At 37.4% G+C, this 23,615-nt stretch overlaps 1 protein-coding gene across 1 annotated transcript; it reads left to right on the forward strand.

Annotated features, from left to right (window-relative positions):
- Nucleotides 1-415: 415 nt before the first annotated feature.
- LOC135471299 (uncharacterized) lies at nt 416-21,915 on the forward strand. The gene is made up of 31 exons (XM_064750474.1): nt 416-514; nt 4,202-4,369; nt 4,526-4,717; nt 4,976-5,103; nt 5,429-5,537; nt 6,340-6,497; nt 6,628-6,750; nt 7,114-7,225; nt 7,741-7,919; nt 8,479-8,595; nt 9,066-9,143; nt 9,490-9,613; nt 10,000-10,164; nt 10,494-10,718; nt 11,149-11,267; nt 11,575-11,614; nt 11,920-12,017; nt 12,467-12,578; nt 13,000-13,178; nt 13,632-13,742; nt 14,122-14,202; nt 14,432-14,555; nt 15,029-15,202; nt 15,564-15,785; nt 15,955-16,067; nt 16,464-16,533; nt 16,996-17,235; nt 18,487-18,729; nt 18,874-19,113; nt 20,429-20,521; nt 21,351-21,915. The coding sequence occupies exons 2-31, from the start codon at nt 4,249-4,251 to the stop codon at nt 21,494-21,496; spliced, it is 4,236 nt and encodes a 1,411-aa protein (XP_064606544.1). The 5' UTR covers nt 416-514; nt 4,202-4,248; the 3' UTR covers nt 21,497-21,915.
- The last annotated feature ends 1,700 nt before the right edge of the window (nt 21,916-23,615 follow it).

The raw sequence follows: 23,615 nt of genomic DNA on the forward strand, positions 1-23,615 counted from the left end.
AGCCGCTTGGTCAACGTTATAGCCTTATGTGATCAGTAGTTAAAACGACCACCTGACCCTCAAATTCATAAAGGTGTCTCGGCTTAAAATTTTTTTATACATGTGAACCTATATGCGGGTTGCATCAGGTGTGATGGTATAGCAGTTTTACTCAGCTTGTAAGAGAGATATCAAGTGTATATATACCAGCCAGTCAGATGTAAATTTCTAGGCTGTTTGTGAAATTCAGTGATTGTGAATTTGCCAACATATGAACGTCGATGTGAGAGCGTCAAGTTTTGCTCAAAGTCCTATCAGATAAAATCAATACTAATGCAATGTGCGTATATCATGCCCTACATCTTTATCATCTGTATGTATGTTTATTCGAACGCACATAGACAAGTTCCTGAAGCATATATGTTATATGTAGTTTATATCTAGTGAGCACCAGGAGAGGGGTTATAATTAGGTTTCGACATATCGTTTGAGATATTTTTCCTGGACATAGGAATCATTAGGAAGACGACGAGACGTAAGTAAAGAGGTATATAAATGGTTTAGTCAGGAAGATCAAAATTAGTCATTAGCATATAGTCAAGATTGGAATACTTTAGATATCAGCCCTTATAGATTTCCATGGTCTAGGTTTCTTCTGTATCATCTGCAACTTCTGGTGTGTGATATATTCAATTGCCAGTACTTTGAAACTTACTTGAACGTGGTACATGTGCATCGATATACCTATATTTTCATTTACGTCATATCTCTACTTTCTGAACTTTATGATTACTAATTAAAACCCCTGTTTCACGTCTGAGTGAATACCATGAATAGAATAAGCATCAGTTTTCAAGGTTTGTATTATTCGACAGCTGGGCATATCAATAACTATTCACTATTCACATTTAAAAATCATTTTGACGACTACTGACCTAGTTTCATCTGTTTGTGTAGTGACCCTTTCGATATCAGTTTAATCCATAATTCCAATATACTGAGCGCGGTTGTTCCAAACTGGTTTAAGAACTCATACCAGATTTAACTTTAAGTCAAGTCTTTGTACTTAAAAACTTATGTACCATTATATGAAATATGAACTAAAACTGCTGCTATTACACTCCGACTGCATTGGTTGCTGTGTTTTGCTAAAATTTTAAACATAAAATATGACTTTATACCCGGGTAAAGATCGATGACTCGTCAGAGACGCGCTAGGTTTGCATAATGTTAAGGAAAAGTTGACAATAACTCGGAAGAGTTGAGGTTGAGGTCATTTAATATAAATGACGAATATTTTGCTCATAACGAAAATTGGGGCGTGATTAGAAATATACAGGTACACAGTACAACACACTTGTACCAAGTGGATTAAGCCAACGTCATGATCCAAACGTTCAATTTCAAATTTCTTGAATAAATTGTAGAATTATGCTAAGGTGGTGGTGCAAAAACGGGAAGAGAAGAACAAGAATACAAATTACATTCACATTCATTTACAATGGGAGAGGTGGGCGGGATTGAAACTTTAGTATATATAAGAAACCCAATCAGTAGCATGTAGATGCACATGTACACACATCGGATGATATAAAGCAAGTGATCAGTGTAAACCCGCCTGGTGAACCAGAATGTGTGCGTTACTATATCTACACGAGGAGTAATATTGAAGCATGAGTAAAATTACCGCGTTACACGCCTAAGAGCATGACCCAGATTATGGGGCGAGGTTACTGCATACACAGGGGTTAAAGTGCATATATTGCAGGACAAGGGAGAGCACCCTATTTATGATAAAAATTAGTTGTTTTTCTTACATAAAGCACATTACAATAATGAGATATTGTAATCCGGTTTTTATTCCCGGACAGACAAACTGTTATCGCCCGAAGTCAAATGCTGCCCTCCATAGACAGGAGCATAACGTTAATACACAGCATTGACAGGAATAGGCCCCTAACATTACTGGAGAATGGAGGATTTGTCATTAAGAATACTTCAAATGTAACAGATGATCATCAAACATCTAGCTCATTTTCACCGCAAAATGAGAGTTTGTTAAGGGTAAGTCAAGGAGCAGTTAAATAATGGCCTCCAAGGCCATTAATCTATTCATTAATCTAGCCATCTATCTATATAAATCTATTTGCGAATGACATACCTTTAGAACAGTTAAGTACTGATTTTCAACCTTAGAACTGAAGCCTATGCTGTTTAAACTGAGGCAGTTGAGGGACCCACCATGTTTAAATTCCTAAACAAGAAAAACTTATTTACCGAAACCATTAAAAATATAGTAAACCACAGAAGAGATGCCAACCTGTGAAACAGTTAAATTCTGGCCTTCACGAAAATGGTATTTATTGATACAGTAAAAATATCAAATATAGACATGATTTGCCTATAGAAAAAAAGAAAAAGACAAACAAGGAGCAGTTAAATGCTGGCCTCCAGATATAGCATAATATGTGATGGTCTAATTTTATATTTCACTGAAGTAATCTAAGGCGCATGACGCAAGTGAAACGGAGTCTAGAATATATTAATTCGGATGTACTTTCGCAGTGAGTTTGACCTCCAGGGACCTAACTTTTGTATAACAGCTTCCGATATTCCCAGAGAAGTAGCTGTGCATGCAGCTCCGAGTCTGAAGCTGCGTCCCTTATAGCGTTGTGTGCTAAGCCCAATAAACTCCAACGTAGTCTATACAATGCTGGAAAAATACTTGTAAGACACGTGGGAGCTGTTGCTATCGCAGGGAGTGTGATAGGTAGGTGTTGCAAGAGGGTTTAAGCCTTTTTAATCCTTTTAAATTTTTTTGGATTAGGAAATGGCTTGTTGGGTCTTGGAGACTGTCAAAGCGATGCACGAAGCTAATAGCCGAAATATTGGAATAGATTGTGACAGCACTAAAATTCCTCAGAAAAGATAAGCTATGTACGTTGAAATTTTTGTCGGCGTTGAAGCCAAAACTGGCTGATTGGGGAATCTAGCGTGGTGGAAAGACATGAATTGATGTACCATTCTTCGATAGCTCTTTTGAGTGCTCTTTGCTAAAGAAGCTTGCACTAGTTTGTTACCTACAGCCTGTAACTCTTTTTAATTCGAGTTTAATTTTCCACTTGCATGTTTAGAGTGAAAAGAAATATTATATTTCAGAGTTGTTAAAACTAGTCTCCGGACCAATTTTATTATGACTGGCGACCTGGGCGACATGCTGTTAATTATCTCCACGACGGCTCCATTATCAGTCATCAATAAAACCCTGTGATTTTTTAGTTTCCGAACCCATAGTTTCATTGCAACAACAGCTGGGAATTGATCCTTGTCTGTAATGTGAAGGTGCTTAGTGCCTTCGTGCCACTGACCAGGAATCCACAGATTGCCTAGAACAGCAGTAAAGCCACCTTGCACACCTACTGCATCAGTGTGAAGACGAATGTGATCTGACGATACCCAGGTAGAAAACTGAAAACAAGCTTTTCAATTAAAGTTGTCCAGGAAATTTGACCATGCTGACATGTCGGCTTTAGCCTCCTTACTTTAACGCACATGATGATATGGTTTAGTAACACCCACTGATTGGTTTGCATACGGCGGAGGAAAGCGCTCCCGGGAATAATGACTAAGCAGCACATACCAATAATTTGATATTGTAATTCGGTTTTAATACTAGTATTGGCCAATACACTTTCGAAAACCTGGCACCTGAATTATGGGCATGTACATGGATTGTATATCTATAAAAGAAAAACGTTCTTTTCTGTTTTAGTGCTAAGTAGAAATCGTCATCTTACACTGTGTTTTAAAGTTAAGTACACATCATAAGACCATTTAGTTTGGACTAACATAGTGCAACCTACATTAGCTTATGTTTTACCTTAGCATGAAATTTTGTACACTATTTTTTTTAAAAAAGGATAATTTTTACATCACGACTTTTTACAGACATGTAGATTTATGTACCACCCTAAGAAGAAAACTATTGTGAAATTAACAGACATGAAGTATAACCAATCTATTTAAAACAGCAAATAATTAGTCATCCGTCCACCTCTATATATAATGTCCGACACTAATTTATTCCAAAATCTCCTATCTGTTAACTAATATTGGAAAATTTCAAGTAAATCTAATCACCAAGATACGGTAGAAATATTGCCAATGTGAAAATAAATACTAATCATTCACTTATTTGTTATTATTATGTGTTTCATTCCAGCGCAACTTTCGGATTGATTATAAATCTGTTGATGTGGCAGTTCAGTAATGACATCCATCCGTCTTCACGCCTGTTTAGCAGCCATTTTGGCCTGTATCACAAGCGCCAGAGGACAGGGCAATGGGTACTGTACAGTTACCAGTGGATCGGACACAACCACTCCACAAGGTAAGATGCGTTTTAGATTATGTTACCATTAATATTTCGTGATATGTCCTTTGATCCAGATTGTATCTTTTTAGACATTTGTTTAATTATTCTCGGCCTATATTTCCGTTATTTATGAGGATTCATTTCTCGTTGACTCTTACCTATCTCTTACAGACATGTTACCCTTCCTGCCGGTATCATTCCGAACCAAAGTAGAAGCTAATTTCGTACATATGGATTTAACTTCGACCATCCAGGAGTATTTTGACAGCGACGGGAACCGTGGGGCGCTCTCTATTCAAAACAACGACGATCTCTTGACACTTATATACGACTACAAAACTGGTGAAATATTCAATATAAATGGTAGGCTGATTAATGTGTTTAGTCAAAATAATGTCACCTTTATGTAATAAGCTAACAAATGTACCACCAATTCAGTGTGGTTTGGAAGCTATTAAAAATTCACATAATATGATAAAATTAAAACGAAAAATATTGGTATTAAACTGAGTTAATTATGGCATTATGATAGCTTTTGCCTAAAACACACATTTGTGCAATTTAAAAAAAAAGAATTAGCAAATATTTGTAACTAGACATTTATGTATTTCCTTTACGTAGGTGATGGTCGTTGTGTTGTTACGAACATTACCAGCAACAACTTCTTGTTCGGTGACAAGATTGTTGATGGGAAGAATCACATTTTCACTTCAAACGGAGCAATGAAGATTGGTGGAAATTGGGCAGAGGTGAGAGCATGTCATGACGATATTTTCACTTTTTTTTTACTTTCCGTCGTGATACTAAAATAAAATTTTTGAGAACGAAATCACCGTGCTACGGCAAGTACGTCTAAAGAAGAAAGTACATCGTCTTGAATTATGCGATATAGCGAGAGAATAAAAGGATTTTGAACTACATCGATATTTCAAAGTTTCTTGGAAAAGCGCTTTTCAATTTCAAGGAGACTTTTTATTTCAGAAATCCCTAGCCAATTACTAATATGAATGACTGTTTATCTGGCTATAATTCAGTGATACCAAAGGATACTCTTCTGTTTTGTGGGTAATGCAGGTAACAAAGAACAAGACTACAATACGTGGTATCAATGTACGTCAATGGGAAACCTGTCAATACTGGAGCGTCTTTAATGCTACCTTCACAGTCAACTACTATTTTTCAGGTAATGCATGAAGCATTTCTTTTCGGACGTCACGATACATGAGCCAGTTGAAATATACAACGTATATATAACCGTAATGCAGCAAATGTTGCAGTGCCACAGAGAGATAGAATGTGACAATTGTTGCACAATAGCACCTTAAAATATATCTTAAATAGTTCAAGATAAATTTTAGCACCTGAACGCTTTTTATAGCGAAGAAAAAATATAGTTTACCCTATTTTGAAATTCCACATACTTGGAAGATATTAAGATTACTGGTCTGAAAAGTATCTTTTAACCATGCGATTGTAACTGAGTGAATTTCCATAGTTTGGTCTCTACTGATTGTGCATTTTTACATTATACTGACTTTAATAGATACTTTTTATGCGACTATCGTGCAAAACATGGATTTTAAATTTAAATAACAAAAATATTACCATGGGAACCAGAAGTTATATAGTTTTTAATATAGGTGTTTGTATGGAGGGTGAACAAATCCGGTGTGTTTGAGGTAAACATCGAGAGAGACGACGGATACTACCTTAGCCTCGATTTCGTCTATATAATAATCGTCTATATGAACTGCAAATTTGTATTATGAGATAAATTACTATGCCGTGTACACGTCCTTTTATTCGTCGTACCGACTTAGGTAATTCAGCAAAATTGTATTGTGTGAAGTGATTTTAATATTTTAACAGAATGCTTGACCATGTTCAATTGTCATGAAGGCTACAGCCGCATGTAAATCATTTCACTAAGTAATACCCTGTGGACGATTTGGTATTAATCCCTTATTCCTTTTTTCTGTTGCCAGACACAGAATGGGTGCCCTCTAACGGTTTTAGTCCGACCCCTGTTCGAGCCCATGTCAAGGGTCAGATCGTGGACTGGCCAGTCACCAGGGACTTTGAACATTATTACGAATATTTCGATTTCCAACTGGACATAGGCGATGACACTTCAGTATTTGAGGTGCGTGGTAAAGGCTAAACATCACGCAGCATCATAATTTCAACGCCATGTCAGTTAACGCTATTAACTAACTAGGGTATTATATGCTTATGCAATCTGAACTACATACTGGGTTTTTGTTACATTCCAGACCCCAAAGGGCGTAGTATGCCCGGGACGAAAGAAGACAAAGAAAGTGCCTTCTCTGCCCGATTACTACTATTATCGTGAGGAAATCATTGAAACACAGGCAGGACTGATTCAACATGCTGATGTAAGGATGTCATGCACAGTACAGGAGAGAAAACGGATCATGACAGAGTAGTCAGGGGTGCTCTTCTTTCGTTAACAATGTCACATAAGATGCGAGATAAAACGCGGCCTTGTATAGGGAATTTGTAGATTCCCTGGCCACTGCTGGCGGGGACTTGGTGATAATAAAGAGTGTACGGTGCGCGTGTACAGTTTAACGTTCGTTGTAGGCCACTTGTCTTCCTCCAATTTACACCGGGCTCGCGTGACAGGCATGCTATCCCGAACTTTACATTCTATGTCTGATATCTGTTAGTGTGATATATTGTGATAGGATAGGCCTATACGGTGAACTGCATATAAACCTATTTTGTTGAATCCGCAGGTTTGGTACGATCACGAGAACAAGTTACTTCGTTATGATTACCGAAACTTCGAGAAAATTCCCCCATTTTACAACACAAATCCGATCTCGGAGGTACACGACTACTCCACAGGTAAAAGAGATTAGAACTCAATGAATCTCGTTCGACGAATGAAGCACACCTTGTTTTTTTTTTTGATAATTTTGATAAAAGCAGTGTTATCAATGCTTCTCGTGAAATCAACGAAATACGTTTAATTTCTTTGTCTGTTTACCGTCAACAATATTACGAACATAATGCCGTCTATGAAACAAGGATCTCAATAGAGAGAGAGAGAGAGAGAGAGAGAGAGAGAGAGAGAGAGAGAGAGAGAGAGAGAGAGAGAGAGAGAGAGAGAGAGAGAATATCTCATGTCAAAGATCCCGGGCATACTACCAAATCTATACCTTATAGATAGTATACCACTAACAGGGCCACAAACGCTTATGTTATAGCGCAAATTCTTAGCGCCAAAGAGAGAATCGCTCCTACATTTTGACATTTTGAGAGTTGTAATGATATTCCGAATCGAACCCGATCTCAATCCATACAATTTGAACGTTGATTTTCTGTGTTTTCAATCTAATACTTCTATCTCTCATTCCAAGGCGTCGCCTATGTGACTGACAAAATAGAGGGCTCCTGCTACACTTGGTTTCTTCCAAACAACTCCTTTGATGCTGCGTTTAACGCCACAGCCTTCAAAGTGAATGGGTCGTTCGCCCTTCACATGAAAAATCCTATGAAACTTTTTTATTTGGACGACACGTACACATATGAAGGACAGGTGAGTGAATGTGTAAATTACCAGAACCACTCAAATAATCACCTTTGGGTTCAGAGCATGACAAACCTATGATCGTGTTTCTGTATATTGCCGCTTATAATGTCAGCTGTTCACTGATATGCCTCATCTCTCTCAGAGGAGCTGACAATCTTTTTTTTTAGTGTGATGTAAATACTGACCCAAAGGAAAAGCTCATAATTCAAATGTTGTAGCAAGTATGAATTTTAATCTAGTGAGTCTAAAACGTGAAGTTACAGAAATATTAAAAACTAAACATGTTGGAATGAAAAACGGATTTGGAATAGGTTTGGTTCCAGATATTCCAAGTTTGCTGTGATGGGAATTCCCTGTTAAAATGTAAATTTTCGCGGTTGCTGTTTATTTTTGAAACAAAAGTATATGCAATTTTGATATCTTTTCTACACCCATATTTTGCATAAACATTTCCACGTCTGTTTCTTAAAAGTTGGAAATCCTTACTCACACCCAGTGTTCCATTTGTTCACCTCGACTGTTTCTTGTTACTGTATTGGTTTTTTAATTTCTTTATGGATTTTAGACAACGGTTCGTGGTGCCATGTGTGACAGGTTTATTTCCGCCAGGACTGATTTTCTTATACCGGGCGCTGGTAATATGGGCAAAGTCAACTCCACCTTTACCTATTATTTCTTATCTGTAAGTATAGGACTTTGGCATTCTTTCAAACAGACCTCCGTGTGTTAAGATCTGTGCGTGACATTCACAGTAGAGTTCAAAAAAACAAAATAGAAACTGTTACCACAAAAGAAAACAAACCAAGCATTCATAATTCCTGTTGACTGAACTTATCAATTCCTGGCCAGAATAATTCATTAACCATACAGTCGTGCATGTAGCTTTTTCCATGCTCAAATAGGGATCCCTCAACAGCTAATTCATGTCACTCAAAGTATTTACATGCTGAATATTAAATATGATATCTCACACCTGTATAAAATGTATATATTGTGACTTTGTCCTACAATTATGTATGGACACAACAAGGTGTAACAATATTGTTGGATTATACTGCATTTTAATATTTCCAAGTTGTAGTGTCACAGCACTTTTGCTTGGAAGATTTTACTACATCATACGTTGTTTAACCATTTCTTGCTTTATTTTAGAGCAATTTTAACGAAATAACCAACACAGGAGTGGACCAAAGCACCCAGATGCCTTTCAGACTGGAGATCACCACTAATGTAACTTCCAAACATTCATGATTCATCTGTTTATTAACTTTTCTTATAAATTAATCTACACTATTAAGACCATCACACCTTAATTATGCAATGCAACAATGGTTTTAGTTAATATTTATTACATTATAGTAGAACGATATCATGACATACAGTACTTTGCAAGGAAGGTAGTGTGGTAAGAGTTTATAGTTTTTGTATAATATTTACTGAGTGTTGAGTAACAATAGAAGATTATTTAAACAAGGTGAGCGTTATATTGATCATCCGTATAACGAAACTAGAAGACATATCTCCTTTTTAAACTATCTTAAAGGTTGATGTACGCTGAATTCATTTTGGTATATAGGGGGGATTTGAAGCTGTTTACAATTTCCTGGACTTTGACACTGACCGCCCACCATTCTCAGTGTACGACGTGAAGAGCTGTTACGCAGAGGAGAACCGACTGAAAATCAAAATGAGATTCCCAGGTAAGCTAAATACTTAGTTTTAGTTCCAGATGTGGTCCACAGTAATGTGTTTTTTGTTTTTTTTTTCAAAATATATGTCAGAAAAATAAACAAAAGGGTATAAAATATTATATGACGTCATGGGCGCTTCAGAACTTGTCCAGGTCACAGTGATAATGCACAAGAATGAATTGTGATACCTGCAGTTACTAGTTTGTGTAGATAGTATGATTATAGACTCAAAATGATGCGATTTCAAGAGACAAAGAGCGTTTGCTGGTTTATCTGTCTTCCCAGCCGTGAAGGAAAGTTAACACCTGTTATTTGTATATTTATATCGATTTTGAGTAAATGCCTTTCATTATCAGTGCAACTGGTCTGAAAGTATTTGTTTTTTACTTTTAAAGTGTCATACTCGATCGAGGCGGCTGAAGTTCTCCGCCTGGAGTCACAAATACAGCTAGCTGAGGTCATGCAGATCTCCCCAATCCGGCTTCAAGACGTGGTACTGGATTATGACAATGCTGACATGTATGTCACTGTGACGATACTTGGCCCTCCTCCACCAGGCGGTAAGGCTATTTAGCTACTTGATAGTTAACACTAGTTGATAGTTAACACAATATTCAATGCTAATTAATAGACATATCAGGTTTCGGAGATACGACAACAAAGTGACTGATTGGTCAATGCATTTGGAGAAATTACTGCTTTTGCGAATGATGCACTAAACAATTTCAAATTAATTAAAGTAATTAATAGGCTTTTGCCCCATTCTCTAACTAATTTCAGTAGGCCTCTCTGCATTCAACGCTGTGTCAGTATCTATATTTAACATATTTATATACACTGTGATACAGAATGTGTCCCAATAAGATTTTTCCACCGGTTTTGTCGTCAGCGGAATTCACGTTTATTCCAAAGAAGGAGATTGTGAAGGAAGATGACAAAACAATACCGGATGTGACAGATCCCAACCAGTGTGCCCAATACTGTGTGGAGGAGACGGACTTCACATGCAAGAGTTATGACCTATGTAAATCTGATAAGTCTTGCAGGCTTAGCAAAGCTCACATTGATGACGGCAAGGCAGTTTTGGTGGATAGCAAGTGTAATCACTTTTCAAGTAAGTGAAAGAATGTGTGGTGATTATGATTGAAAATGTTCATTATTTGTTTGTGTGAAGGTGTCAACAAACTAGGGCGCATCCTAATGATGGCCTCGAAAGAATTACACTCAAATTAACCGAAACAATGTTAAAATAAATAAAACACAATATTTCAGGACAAGAGGCTAACCCACAAGTTGTAAGCGTCTAATCATAAACATGTATGTTTAATGTTTTTTTCTCTTTTCTGAAAAAAATATTCCATCGAGGTTAAAAAATCCATGATCATCTTAAGTGAAGGGCGCTGGTGAATACATAATATATGTCTCACATTTTTTTCTCGTTTCTTTTACATAGTTTTGGTGCTTCAGCCCAGTGAATACTATGTAAATAAGGTTTACTGGCAAAACAAAAGCTGCTGTCATTTCTCTGCTAATTACTTGCACAGGAACGGTAGACGGATCGTACAGTCCACAGACACCTTTACTGGACGCCTATGGGGTATTAAGTCAGGCGGTGTACAATCGGGAATACACTATGGAAGTGCCACTCATAGAGAATGGACAAGTGAGTGAATTTTCACTGTCTTATCTGATGTATTATATAAGCTATTATGCATCGAGCTACATGAACACCTGGAAATTCCCAGTCACGACTTGATTCTTAGGCTGAAGCTACGGAAATACGCTTCCTTATACTAGTACTCCATATACCAAGAAAAGAAAATTTTCAGTTTTAACATGCCTTTATTCCAACTGTTATCACTGTATTTGAACAGCAGTTTCTTTCAGGTGTAGAGATGCATAAGGTATAATAAAAATAAAAACTTATCCTTCTCAATTTTTACATCGTTGCATTCCTTCTACGGTTTCAGACTGTTCCCATTCAAGCTGTTGAGGTACAAATTGTGTATGGTGAGTACCGCTAATAGTAAGCACAGGTAGGTAAGATAACTCCGGACACTTGCCATTATTCTAAAATTGTTAGTTCCTTAACTCTTGATATTGCTAGTTCCTTGATATAAACATAATGCTAAATAATATTACAGAAGTACAAACCGTATTGAAATTTCTGTGTGAGTTTGAGTATCAAGATTTGATAATATTTCAAATCTTCTATTTTGTCATGGTTATAGGGGAAAACATTTTGATCTCCTTTCAGTCTGTAGGATCTTGCAAATAGTTATCTGGTTCAAGTAAACCACAAATTTATGCTACAGGTCATTTATTCAAGAGTGATGTCCCCTCTATTACTGGCCAGTATTTCTACCGGCAGGAAATTGCCATACCTCAGGTGAATTTGGTGGAACAAGCCAATGTAAGTACCAACACAGATATTTGTTAACATGAAGGGACAAAGCGCTAACTGCTAACTAGGACTGCATAAATAGCCGCAGTTGCCAACTGACATGAATAACGACACGAATAACGAGGCTTAATCAGCAGTTCCCTTCCCTCATGTACTTGACAGCCTTCGATAAGCCATATATTCTGTATTTCGTAAAAGATAAACTAAAGAAATAATTAATCAGATCTGAGTATAATTTCATAATACTATATGATGACCTTTCGACTGCATGATATGTATACGTTTTCAAAAAATACTTATTTATAAGGTTGATAATGACTGTTTCAAAACCATGATTTCACGGTGAAAAAAATGCGGGTTAACTGGTGACATTTGAGCAGAGCCATTGACAGTGCATTGGCTCTATAAACACATCTAAGCCTATGTGATTAAAGTTTATTCTTTTTTCTGGTTAACAGGTGTGGTATGATTCGGCCTATAAACTGGTCCGATTCGATAAGAGAGAAACCACAGCTAAGCCTCCATTCTATAGTACAAATCCAATGTCCTTCATTCATGATTTCAATACAGGTATGTTTGGCGAATTTCTGTAAAATTCAAATTACCAGTTCCAAAACCAGTCTAAGCTCGCCATGCTTGTCTTGTGCGTTTGTAACTGTTGCCAGTTTAATCGACGTTGTAATTCTACTATAATAAAAGTTGCCCTGGTTGCATCATTCAGCTGTAGCTATGGCCCCGGTTAACCGATTGAATAGATCACGGGATTTAAGTTAAGATGTTTGCATGATACCTGGCCTGGTTGGTGGCCGAGTCTGAGCACACAGCTTTCCTCCATCTATAAATCATGTATGTGAATCGTTAACGCTTAATGAAATAAATAAATAAATAAATACTATAAAAGGGAGAAATATGCTAACTATATTCTCCATTCGGCTTCTGTTGGTATTTGGTTGACGTATAAAATTGCTGATAATGTTTTATGGGATTACAGGCATCCAGTACAGCATTGACAAACTGTTAGGCAACTGTTCAATGTCAGCCATACAGAATGATACTTTTGACACGGCGGCAAATCTCTCACTCAAACTCAGAGACGGATCTTTTGTATCAAGGATGAAAAATCCGCTGGAACTCTTTTACTTGGATAGCAGTTACAAACCAGCTGGCCAGGTAATCTAGGTGCCTTATGTTAAGGTTTATTATGAATGGTAACCCTTCATTTCGTGTCTGACCTAATTGTAATATTTACAGCTGGTTTTATTGTTGTTGTCGTGTTTTTACTTTGGTGTGGAGATTTTTATCCTGCACGTCTGATACATTATATAAATCTAGTAACATTTTTATGACCAAGTTGTTATAGTTTTAAAACATATAGTATTTCCGGACATACACTTACAGCTTAACCAATGATTTTATTGCGAATGGTTATATTAAATTCAAGTATGGACAATTTCTATAAATTTTTGTGATTTTCTTAATTTCATTGTTTCAGAGAGATTTATTTTTACGTGTTTGACACAAATGTCTACAATTCAATAACTATGGTTTTGTTACCAACAAAAAAAAATTATGCACATAACGGCTTGATGATAATAATTTGTTGCCGTTTCATATATGTTTCAGCGAACGGTTCGTGGTGTACTTTGTGACGTGTTCGAGGCTACGAGGACAGATTTCCGGTTACCTGGCATTGACATGCAGCTTAACACTACATTTCAATACTTCTTTTTGGCAGTATGTATATATGTAATACTTTTAAACTATAATCATGACGTCTGACTATAGTTTCTATAGCTTCCGCTTTCGACAGGGAATAAATGAATCTCTAATTCTTTATTTGTGAAAAATCTCCTTAAACGTGTATGCCAGTGTTCAAATCTACATTTTCTATTTGTTTCAAAATGTCAGTGGCTTTCTAACAATTTGATTTCATTTCTAAGCAAAACGATTATCATAACTTTTAAAGAAAAAACATATGTGCTATCTGTAGGATAATTGGGATTTAAGTTAATAATTGGAATATTTTAATGGGAAGTGGGAGTTGATGAAAGAACGATTACAACCAATTCCCCGTGCAATGCTGCAGGATGTGAATAAATGTCGTCTGTTGTAGGATAGCTGGTCTGAATTATCGGATTCTACTAGGTCATCTGATCAAGACGTTCCAATACGGTTGGATATTGTATCTCCCTCCGTAAGTTAGAACATTTCGTTACATTTTGCAACGATATTCTCCACAAAGCAATTCTGTGGATTCTGATTGGATTCAGGCACGCGATGGAACAATCTGCAACTGTACAAATCACTGTGAGAACTCTTTTTCCTGTATTTAATGGTCATTGTGAGGTCTTTTTACTCATTCACTTTTGTTTGTTTTTTTATTTTAATGCACAGCTACCTATATGTGTGAATGTATTTTGTAGGTTGGATTCCTGGCAACTTACAGCTTCTTCGACTTTGATGAACAGCACCCAGACTTGAAAAACTTTGATGTTGGCGCATGTTACAATGATGATAAAAAAATTCGATTTCAAGTACAGTTCAACAGTAAGTTGATTCATAACTGGACAACTGTTGGCTGTGTGGTAAATGGCACATGACTTGTAATCGACTTCAGTTCACTACAGAAACACGTGTGTAAAAATACCGCTGGTACCATATATACTACTAAATATAATTCCTAAATCATGGCTCCGCTTCTAACATAATCATAGGGTGTTTCATTTGAAAATGTTGATGAGGTATTTTTCAGGTTATATTTCAAGACTGAAACCTGATCAATTTCACATATCGGTTTTGCAGTGTATGGTCAAGATGATTTATTTCTGCAGTACGCTTATAATAATACTTTAAATTAGACCACGGTCAAAATATTAACCATATCTTTTCGATATTCGCTAATGAAAGAATTAAAAACTACATAGAAATTTTCTTAATGAATACCATTTCGTCCTTTAAATCGTATAAGAGGAATCAATAACATTTTGAATTTATGATCAGGCCGCGTTTCCTGCCCACAGATACCTACCACCCGTACCTGGACAGCACTCGGGCATACTTTGAGATGGCAGTTCGCTTGACTATGGCTTCTGACCTAGAAATTACCACACTGAGAATACAGGACAGCCGTATTGACTATGACGAGAAGAGCGTTTACTACACGGCTACTCTCCTGGACCGAGCCCCTCCATCTGGTAGATAACACATGCAAAAAACTAAAATCAAATTTTTAGTATCCTAGGACACACCACTGGGCTGAAATCAGAGCTAAATGTTTTTTTAATACTTTGGACAAACAGAAGTAATCTTGAGCTTTTGTTGGTCGTATTCATGTTTTTATAGAAATTGTTTGATTTGTCATGAACAGAAACAGCTTGAAGGTGCATTTGAAAAATCAGTCGTCATGATCTCAGGTCTTTATTATCATAAGAATTGCCTGCAATGGCCATTGATTATTTATTATTATATATTATAGGTACCAGACAAACATTTTCACCCTAAGTGTAGTGCTCTGCTATTCCAGCCGTTACAGTTTCTTGTTTGTGATGGTTGTAGCTCAATACGTGTTAACTGCTGGAACGCGCAGTCAGTTCAAGGATGACAAACAGGTGAAAGGCGTTACCAATCCAGATCAGTGCGCTGTATATTGTTCCCAGGAGAGTACTTTCCCGTGCAACAGTTTTGACTGGTGTCCCAACACACAAACCTGTGCTCTCAGCAAGCGGCATGTAAGCGAAGGACAACTACAAGAAGAAAAGGCATGCCTTCATTTCTCCCGTGAGTAATCAAGGGTTCCCATTTGCATTGGGCAATGACAAATTAATTTCATGGTGGTTGATGACTGAACAGGCTAAAGTTAGGGCCGACCTGCACACGTTGGCGGTTTCTTATAATGTGGGCTAACATGAATGATCGTAACATAAGACTATTTTTTGTATTCTTTAAGGTGATGTAAATGCTCCGACTAAAGTTGAGATAGAACTTTCCGAATCTTGGGACGCATTGAGAGATATTGTATATAAAGCCGCCTTCACCGTCAAAATCCCATATGGCAATAAGGTTTGTGGACATAATAACGAGTGCAATGAAATCATACATATTTAGTTTATTTTTCTTCAGTCGGCTCAGTCTATTCTTAAATTGCACGCAGACAGCCAGAGACTCTGCGAAAGTACAGTGTCAATAAAGAGATACAAATTTGAAAATTTAGATGTACAGAAAAAGGTAACCATTAGTCCGTGAAAGTGTATTAGGTTCCCGACGTGCAAATTTCCATAATAAAGTCATATACATGCATGTTTCAATAAAACTTTAAAATAAACTATGCATGGCAATAATATAATTATAATATAATTTTCATCGAGATGAATGATTGTTAGACTCAAACATCTGTTTTCATGTATACGAAAGTGTTCATCAGCGTACAGTATCCCCTATTTCGTGTTTTCGTCCTAGCTTTACCCTTTCACGGCTGTTTCCATCAAAGATATCCTTTTCACGGATGGTCCAGCAGTACTCCAAGAAGGTAAACAAAAACTTCATACCGGGTTACGTTCTAGTCGGAAAAAGTTTATACGTATGCGAAAACCGTTTATCCCTTACCTTGAGAACTACATATAGAGAAGAGACGATTAATGTCACTGAAATAAAGTGACGCTCTATTTCTGCTTCCGCTTGCACAAAGCAATCGTTGGCTAACTTGATTGTAACTACCAAGGTGACACATGTTAAAAGCATATGTTGCCATGGTAGTTAACGTCAATTTAGGATATGGTTGCTTTATCCCATTGTTCGAGAACGAGAGCACGGCGAATGTCTTTAGTACTACGAGGAAGACGCAGTTTAGATACGACTCAAATAATGCGTTGGAGGCACTGACAAGCCCCAAGAAAGAAATTAGATTTTTATCCTAAAATGTAACAGTTACGTTCATGAAGGATCGAATGTAAAGTAACATTTTCATGCTTGACCCGTTTTCATTTGCTAGAAAATAACATCAAGAAGTTCAAAGTGCAGAGCACGAACACTGCCATCAAAGTCCCAAAGACCCGCCTGCCCAAGCTGTCTGTAGACGACTGTGCCACAGCCTGTATCGCTGAGGAGACCTTTAGTTGTGAAGGGTTTGACTACTGCTTCAGTGACGGAGATTGCTTTCTAACCGATAGGCACCCAGACTCTGTTCCGGCCAACTCTACTACCCTCACATCTTTGTGTGATCTTTACGCACGTAGGTATTCTGAGAGTAGAGTGAAAATAATAACAAAACGCCTTTTTCACCAATCTGGTGATCAAACGTGATTTAGAGATAGGTCTACATTATCTTAATTATCGTCTAAATTGGGGACTGAGGTTGTTTATCTGGACTGTTCTCTATTTAACGGCGTTAATTAATCAGAACACAAGGAAATTTATTATGGACGACACACTTTTTCATTTAATATCACCAGATGCTTCGATGCTCATCTAAAGAAGTGCATAACCCTTATGTATTTCCTGAAGTTTTATATGCAATCAAAGGAAGGTTTTCATAACATTTCGTAAGAATTTCAATGAGCAGTGAGACTTAACATAGGTAAACTTAGGTAAACTGACAAGAAGAGGATTTCAACGATAAGGTGTAACTATTTTCCGACTATCACACAGTCGTCGCTGCTTTGTCTTTACTCTCCATGCCGCAGTTTTTTGTATTGTATACCTGCACACGCCACCATGTTCCCCAACATTTGGTCGCTTTGCATGTAAGTTAGGTAAGTTTTTTGGAGTCTAGATGCGAAGCGGACAGTCCCATGAGGACATTTCTGAGGTGGTGAAAATTGTCACCGATTTACTGATGAAGTTCCAGTTGTGTACCGCAGCAGTAAGTTTCAGCATCTCTGTAAGGTTTTATTCTATTTGGATATCGTTATTTTGAAGCAAAATACTTAATGCATAAAATACGTGAGATACTTTACAATAAAATTATAGTTTTGTTTCTTTACACTCTTTAGCTACAAACCACTACACTGCTCTGATATACAGAAATTAGGTTCAGTATTACAGGTTTGCTCTCGCCGGAATCAGAAGAAATTCATTTCATCCACTACGTTACAGCACATTCATCTGCACTCCATAAATGTAGGTCCTAATAATTCAACAATGACATCGTTTAAAACCTAATGTTTTGCAGACGATAGTAACAAATCTGTTGGACCCACCGTTTAACACCACTATTAGCTGTGTCTCAATTTCACTGAACAATGCCTCAATACCAAAACCTCGCCGCTTTAAACCCATGAGTTCTACTTCTTAAACGTGATGAAAACACAACACTGGAGTATTTCTAATATCACTGCAGTTTTTATCTTATTCTGTTTATGTTGCTCTTTTTTAAATATTTACTTGAACTGTTCGAATAAAAACCTAAGGTAAACTGACAAGAACTCGGTCACGTGTGATTGTTTGCCAACTACCTCTGAGACAACTTGTAATTATTTTAAAGGAAACTACGTAGATGACTTTACAGTGACGCCAGGCAACACGGTACTCCAGACGGGCGCCAAAACGGTAACATCTGTGTCTACACCTAACGATTGTGCCCGATTGTGTGAACGAGAAACCGGATTTGTGTGCAAGTCGTTCGACTTCTGTGGCCAGCTGCAGCGCTGTGTTCTTGGAAAGAAGCATGTGTTTGATATTCCAGTCAGCGACGTAGAGGTCAATCCACAGTGCAGTCATTATTCCCGTGCGTTGTAAACTATCTTATGTTTTACGTTAATGATGGCATTTCGTTTCATTTCGTACCTGTATCATGGATAATTTTTCCATGGACTGAGACAAATTGCAATATGTATTAATAGGCTCTGTTTAAAATGACCTTACGTTTCAGGACGCTACGTGGACGATTTTAAACTCTCCTTGGGGAAGATGATAGTCTTCAAAGATAACTACATCATTAATGGCGTGAGTGGTGAGGAGTGCGCAAAACTGTGTGTAGAGGAAGAAAGTTTCAGCTGCAAGAGTTTTGACTTTTGTGCCAATACAACCCAATGTAGGCTGAGTTCGGCTAACCTTGATGGAATTGGACAGGTTACCATCCAAGACAGCGCATATTGCAACCATTATACCCGTACGTAAAATATGTATATATATGTAGAACATGATTATATGTATTATTATATAACATCAGGTCTGTTACTATCAATCACTGTATAGGTATTCCGATGGGTACAAATTGTGTCCCCTCCGCAGTCCTTTTGGCAGACCTACACCTGTTCTCATATTAATACGACTACATGTAGAAACTATTAAGGGTTACTCCTCACCAGCCCAGATCTTCCTCATTCACTAAACGGTGTATCGATTATCTGCTGGTTTTAAACAAAGGCTGGGAAAGATATTTACCCATCTTCGCAGGAACCACGTACTCTCCATATGGTATATCTTATCTGGACCTATATTTGTAGAAAGACCGAAACGGTTTCCTCTCTCGCAGGCTTTACGACAAGACGGATAGTTTCACTTTTGACATCGTAAATTATCCTTACTTGGACAGCAATATACCAAAGGGTCCTGCACATGGCGTTTACATATCTCGCATTGTAACATTTCTTAGACCCTGTGTGTTGTGTGACGATATCATTCAACGTCACGAGTTACTACTGAAAAAACTAGTGTGTCAAGGTAATTATATCAAACGTCTTAACTCCAAGTTTCTTAAGTTTACAATGAGTATAATTCTCTTGAAAGTTACTATGGCCAGAGCGTCCAAAATCTCTGGTGCTCTGCTTCACATGACTGAGGTAAATTGGCAGGAGGCCGTATTTCACCGGTTACATGTGACCATTTGACACCGTCGCCGCTGCTCTGGTCTTACTCTCTATGTTGTATGTCTCTAATTCAGCTTAATCCGGGCTAGGGCCTGTATATTCAGCATCACTGAAAACTGTTCACTGCTTCTGTTTGCATGATTCCTCTCACTTTCGAACTTGATATACCTTCTTAGTTCTTTGGTGGTTTGTGTTATGTGTCGTTGTGGCAATTGGCCTTGAGATTATTGACCGGAAATATCCACACTAGTTAACAGCTGGAGTACGAATGCTTTTTTAGAGGCATAAATGCAAAGATACAGATTGCCTTGACAATCCGGGTTTATTTTCAAATAATCGCTGATGTATCAATAAGCTAGTTACATATTAAGATTTCTTAAAGTGCAAGATTATGTGCATATAAAGCTAGTTTACTTTATCTTAAAATGAAAAGTAGTGGGTATGAATTGACCGGTAGATTTATTTAACGCCCATGATACCATGATTATACTGCACCATTGCACTTCCTATTTCTACATCCCGCCATAGCCACATTATTCAAACAAGTGAGTATCAATACATTGATGCGTATCATGAAGGCCTTATATTAAGAGTTGCTTTGTTTTCTCTTTCTAGGGCAGTACTTCCCAAACGGTACCAAATACAACTCCAAACCTCACAAACAATACAATCCACCCAATAATAAGGAACCCACTGGATATTCAGCAGGTTTGTTTTGATATAGATGAAAAAATGGTCCAAAGTTGAATTGAATCCTGCATGTATTGCACGTTAGTATAGATCACATGGGTACGCTACAGAGAATAACGCTAGCAAGATTTTGGCGTTGACTAAGGGCGCTGATTTTCACTGGTACTTGTGCTGTCAATTTTCAAAATTAAATCCTTAGAATATTACCAACATTTCAAAAATAACCCTTTATAAAACTGTTACCATGTTGAGTCAGCTAGGTCTATATTTACTATGGTGAATTACGCCAGGCGATCGCTTTATAAAACAGGTTCCTTATTTATGTCGCTCCAAACGTTAGGTGTGGCCGTTCAGCAAGAACGTTTATCTCCAACATGTCTTTATTTCAGCACAGAAATTTTTTCATGACGAATGTTCAGGGAAGTGAAGACATTGCATGTCGTTGTCACCATTGTAGATGGGGTTGTAATCAAGTAGTAAAGAACTTTACCCCAAGTAAAAAGGAACTTCTAAAACATCTGCCTGACATGCACATGTGTCTATTAAATAATGAAATAACTGGACTGGATAATTGATAAAGATTGAAGCTTTCCTCTGTGAGTACTGGTGATGGATCAAAATTAATATTGTATATGTATATATATTATATATGTTTGAAAGTCACTTGAATTTAATCGATGGCTTCTAAGTAATCTGTTGAGGCTATCTTCAAATGAATAACGTCCAATATAGTTTCAAGCAATATGATTTTACATTGAACTAGTTTATACATTGTGAGGAACTTCCTGTTAAATATATTGTTGAAATCTGAAAGTTTTGCTTATATCTACTTTCATTGTATTTACAGGTACGTTGGCTGGTGTGTCGATAGGCATGGCAGCTCTGGGAGCCATTATAGCTTTGGTCATATTTGCCATTTTCCAGAAGAAAAGGCATTCCACGTCGGACTCATTTACGCCCACTGTCAACTTTACCAGACATATCGACGAATAAATCAAAAGCTACGAATTTATTCGATTTTCTAAGTAATGTGTGCCCTGTCTGCGCTCTCCATAATCCGAATTGTGTCTTTTTCACGAATTCAACAGAAACAGGGATAAATCTCTAAATTATATTTTCTAGATACCTGTCTTTCATTAAGTTTTAGCACATAGTGTGTTTATACAAAGCGAGTGTAAACTTAGTGATAAATAAGAAAGAATCAGAAAATGTCTTTTAAAGGAAAGATGGATATCTCTTTCATGACTTATCTGAAGAATCTTCTACGGCAGAGCGCGGCCTATTGATATTCAGACAAGTTTTTAACATCCCAGACTATCTTAAGGATCTGTTGATGGTGTTTCCACGAATGTAAGCTATTGCTTTAGTCTTTGCTACCAAATATATGTATAATAAAATTGAATAAAAATGATAATCACAACTTATGTTGCGGATATTGTTTAAGTTCTTAGCTGTTTCTTTACGTTATCACTAAGGCAATTCTTAAAATTTATCTGCATTCCTTTATTTTGCATGTGGGGAAAGATAGTAAAAAATACACATATACGATCTCCCGGAAGTTGACTTTCATCCATGATGCATATCAAAGGAATATTACCATTCCAGGAAAGCTCCTTTGGTTGCTCTATCTGTCAAAAGATAATCGTTATGCAGTCAGCGAAAACGGATGCTCAGAATTACTGCAATCAGGTTCTTGTAGAGGAACTTAATCACTACAACAACTGCAAGAACATCAATGTATTCTGTAACGATCTATACCCCGGAGGGACTATTTTAAAAACATCAGTTCTTTCTCAAACAGAGGAGCATATCCGTACCTTTCCGTCACTAGATTCCTAAAATACATAAATCCCCATAAATATATCGCTTTATTGCGGGCTCGAGAAGCTGCACCACCAAACTTGTATCTACTCTCTTAGCGAAGGCACTACAAGCAGTACAATCATTTTAGACAGGGCAAATTGTGCAACGGAAAAAAATCTGGCGTTAGCTGTATGTTGACCCTTGAACAACTAGAAGCTCTAATACACGTACTGTATAAGTATATGTCCATTCTCTGTATTACTATTCCTCACACACATTTAATAGATAAAAGTTCATCACGAATGCTTGTATGCTAACGTTGGAAAACATCAAACCTATTTATTCCGGTGACATAGGGGGATCGAAACCACACAAACACAAGGTATCTTTAGCCTTGAATTATCTAAATTAGTGTAGTCCCCCGTTGAAAATATTTCATATCTATCTTGCTGTGTAAATGTCATTCCTCGACAAGGTACCATAGCTGGTTAGTACGCCAGCACCGCGCAATGATCCGGGAGTCTCATACCAATGCGGGCGCTTGGAAGGTCTTGCAGCAACCTACGGATGGTCGTAGGTTTCCCCCGGGCTTATACGCTATGTATAAGTAATCACTGTACAGCTAAGCATTAAATCATTATTGTGTAATACGCATTTTATTTTAAAACCCTGGATACTGCACTCCCATGTGTTCTTAGAAATATACACTCGGCAAATTTGATCGAATGAACGCTTCTGGAAAAAACTGAAGCACTCACAGAGAGATAACCCTCGTCAATCTCCCTGGCTCATGCAGATATATTTATTTTTTTATTTATTTGATTGATGTTTACGCTGTAGTCAAGAAATATTCCACTTATCACTCACCGGAGAAACCGGGCAGAGCCTGGGAGAAACCCACAAACATCCGCAGGTTGCTGACAGACCTTCCGACGCACAACCGGAGAGAAAGCCATCACCGTGCCCCATTAGCACGCCAATCACTCGGCCACGCAGGCCCTTCTCATGCAAATATGCATATTCCGTTCTTTAATTTATCTATCATTGATCAGGTCCTGAAACCTATATAGGTTGTATATGATGGGCCTTTGGCCCCTGTTTTCAATGGAAAACTGAAACGAAATAAGACAATTTAAATAAGAAATATTTCGTAATCTTCATTGAGCCTGCTTCATGTAAGACATTTATGACTAATCCTGTAACTATTTTACTCATTATTATATCCATCGAAAATAGATAGGCCTGCATGGTAGATTTTCTGGTTGTTGATTTTTTAAGGACATTTCGATTTCATCTCCGCGTAAGCGCG

This window comes from Liolophura sinensis, chromosome 7 (assembly GCF_032854445.1).
Source record: "Liolophura sinensis isolate JHLJ2023 chromosome 7, CUHK_Ljap_v2, whole genome shotgun sequence".
Lineage (NCBI taxonomy): Eukaryota > Metazoa > Mollusca > Polyplacophora > Chitonida > Chitonidae > Liolophura > Liolophura sinensis.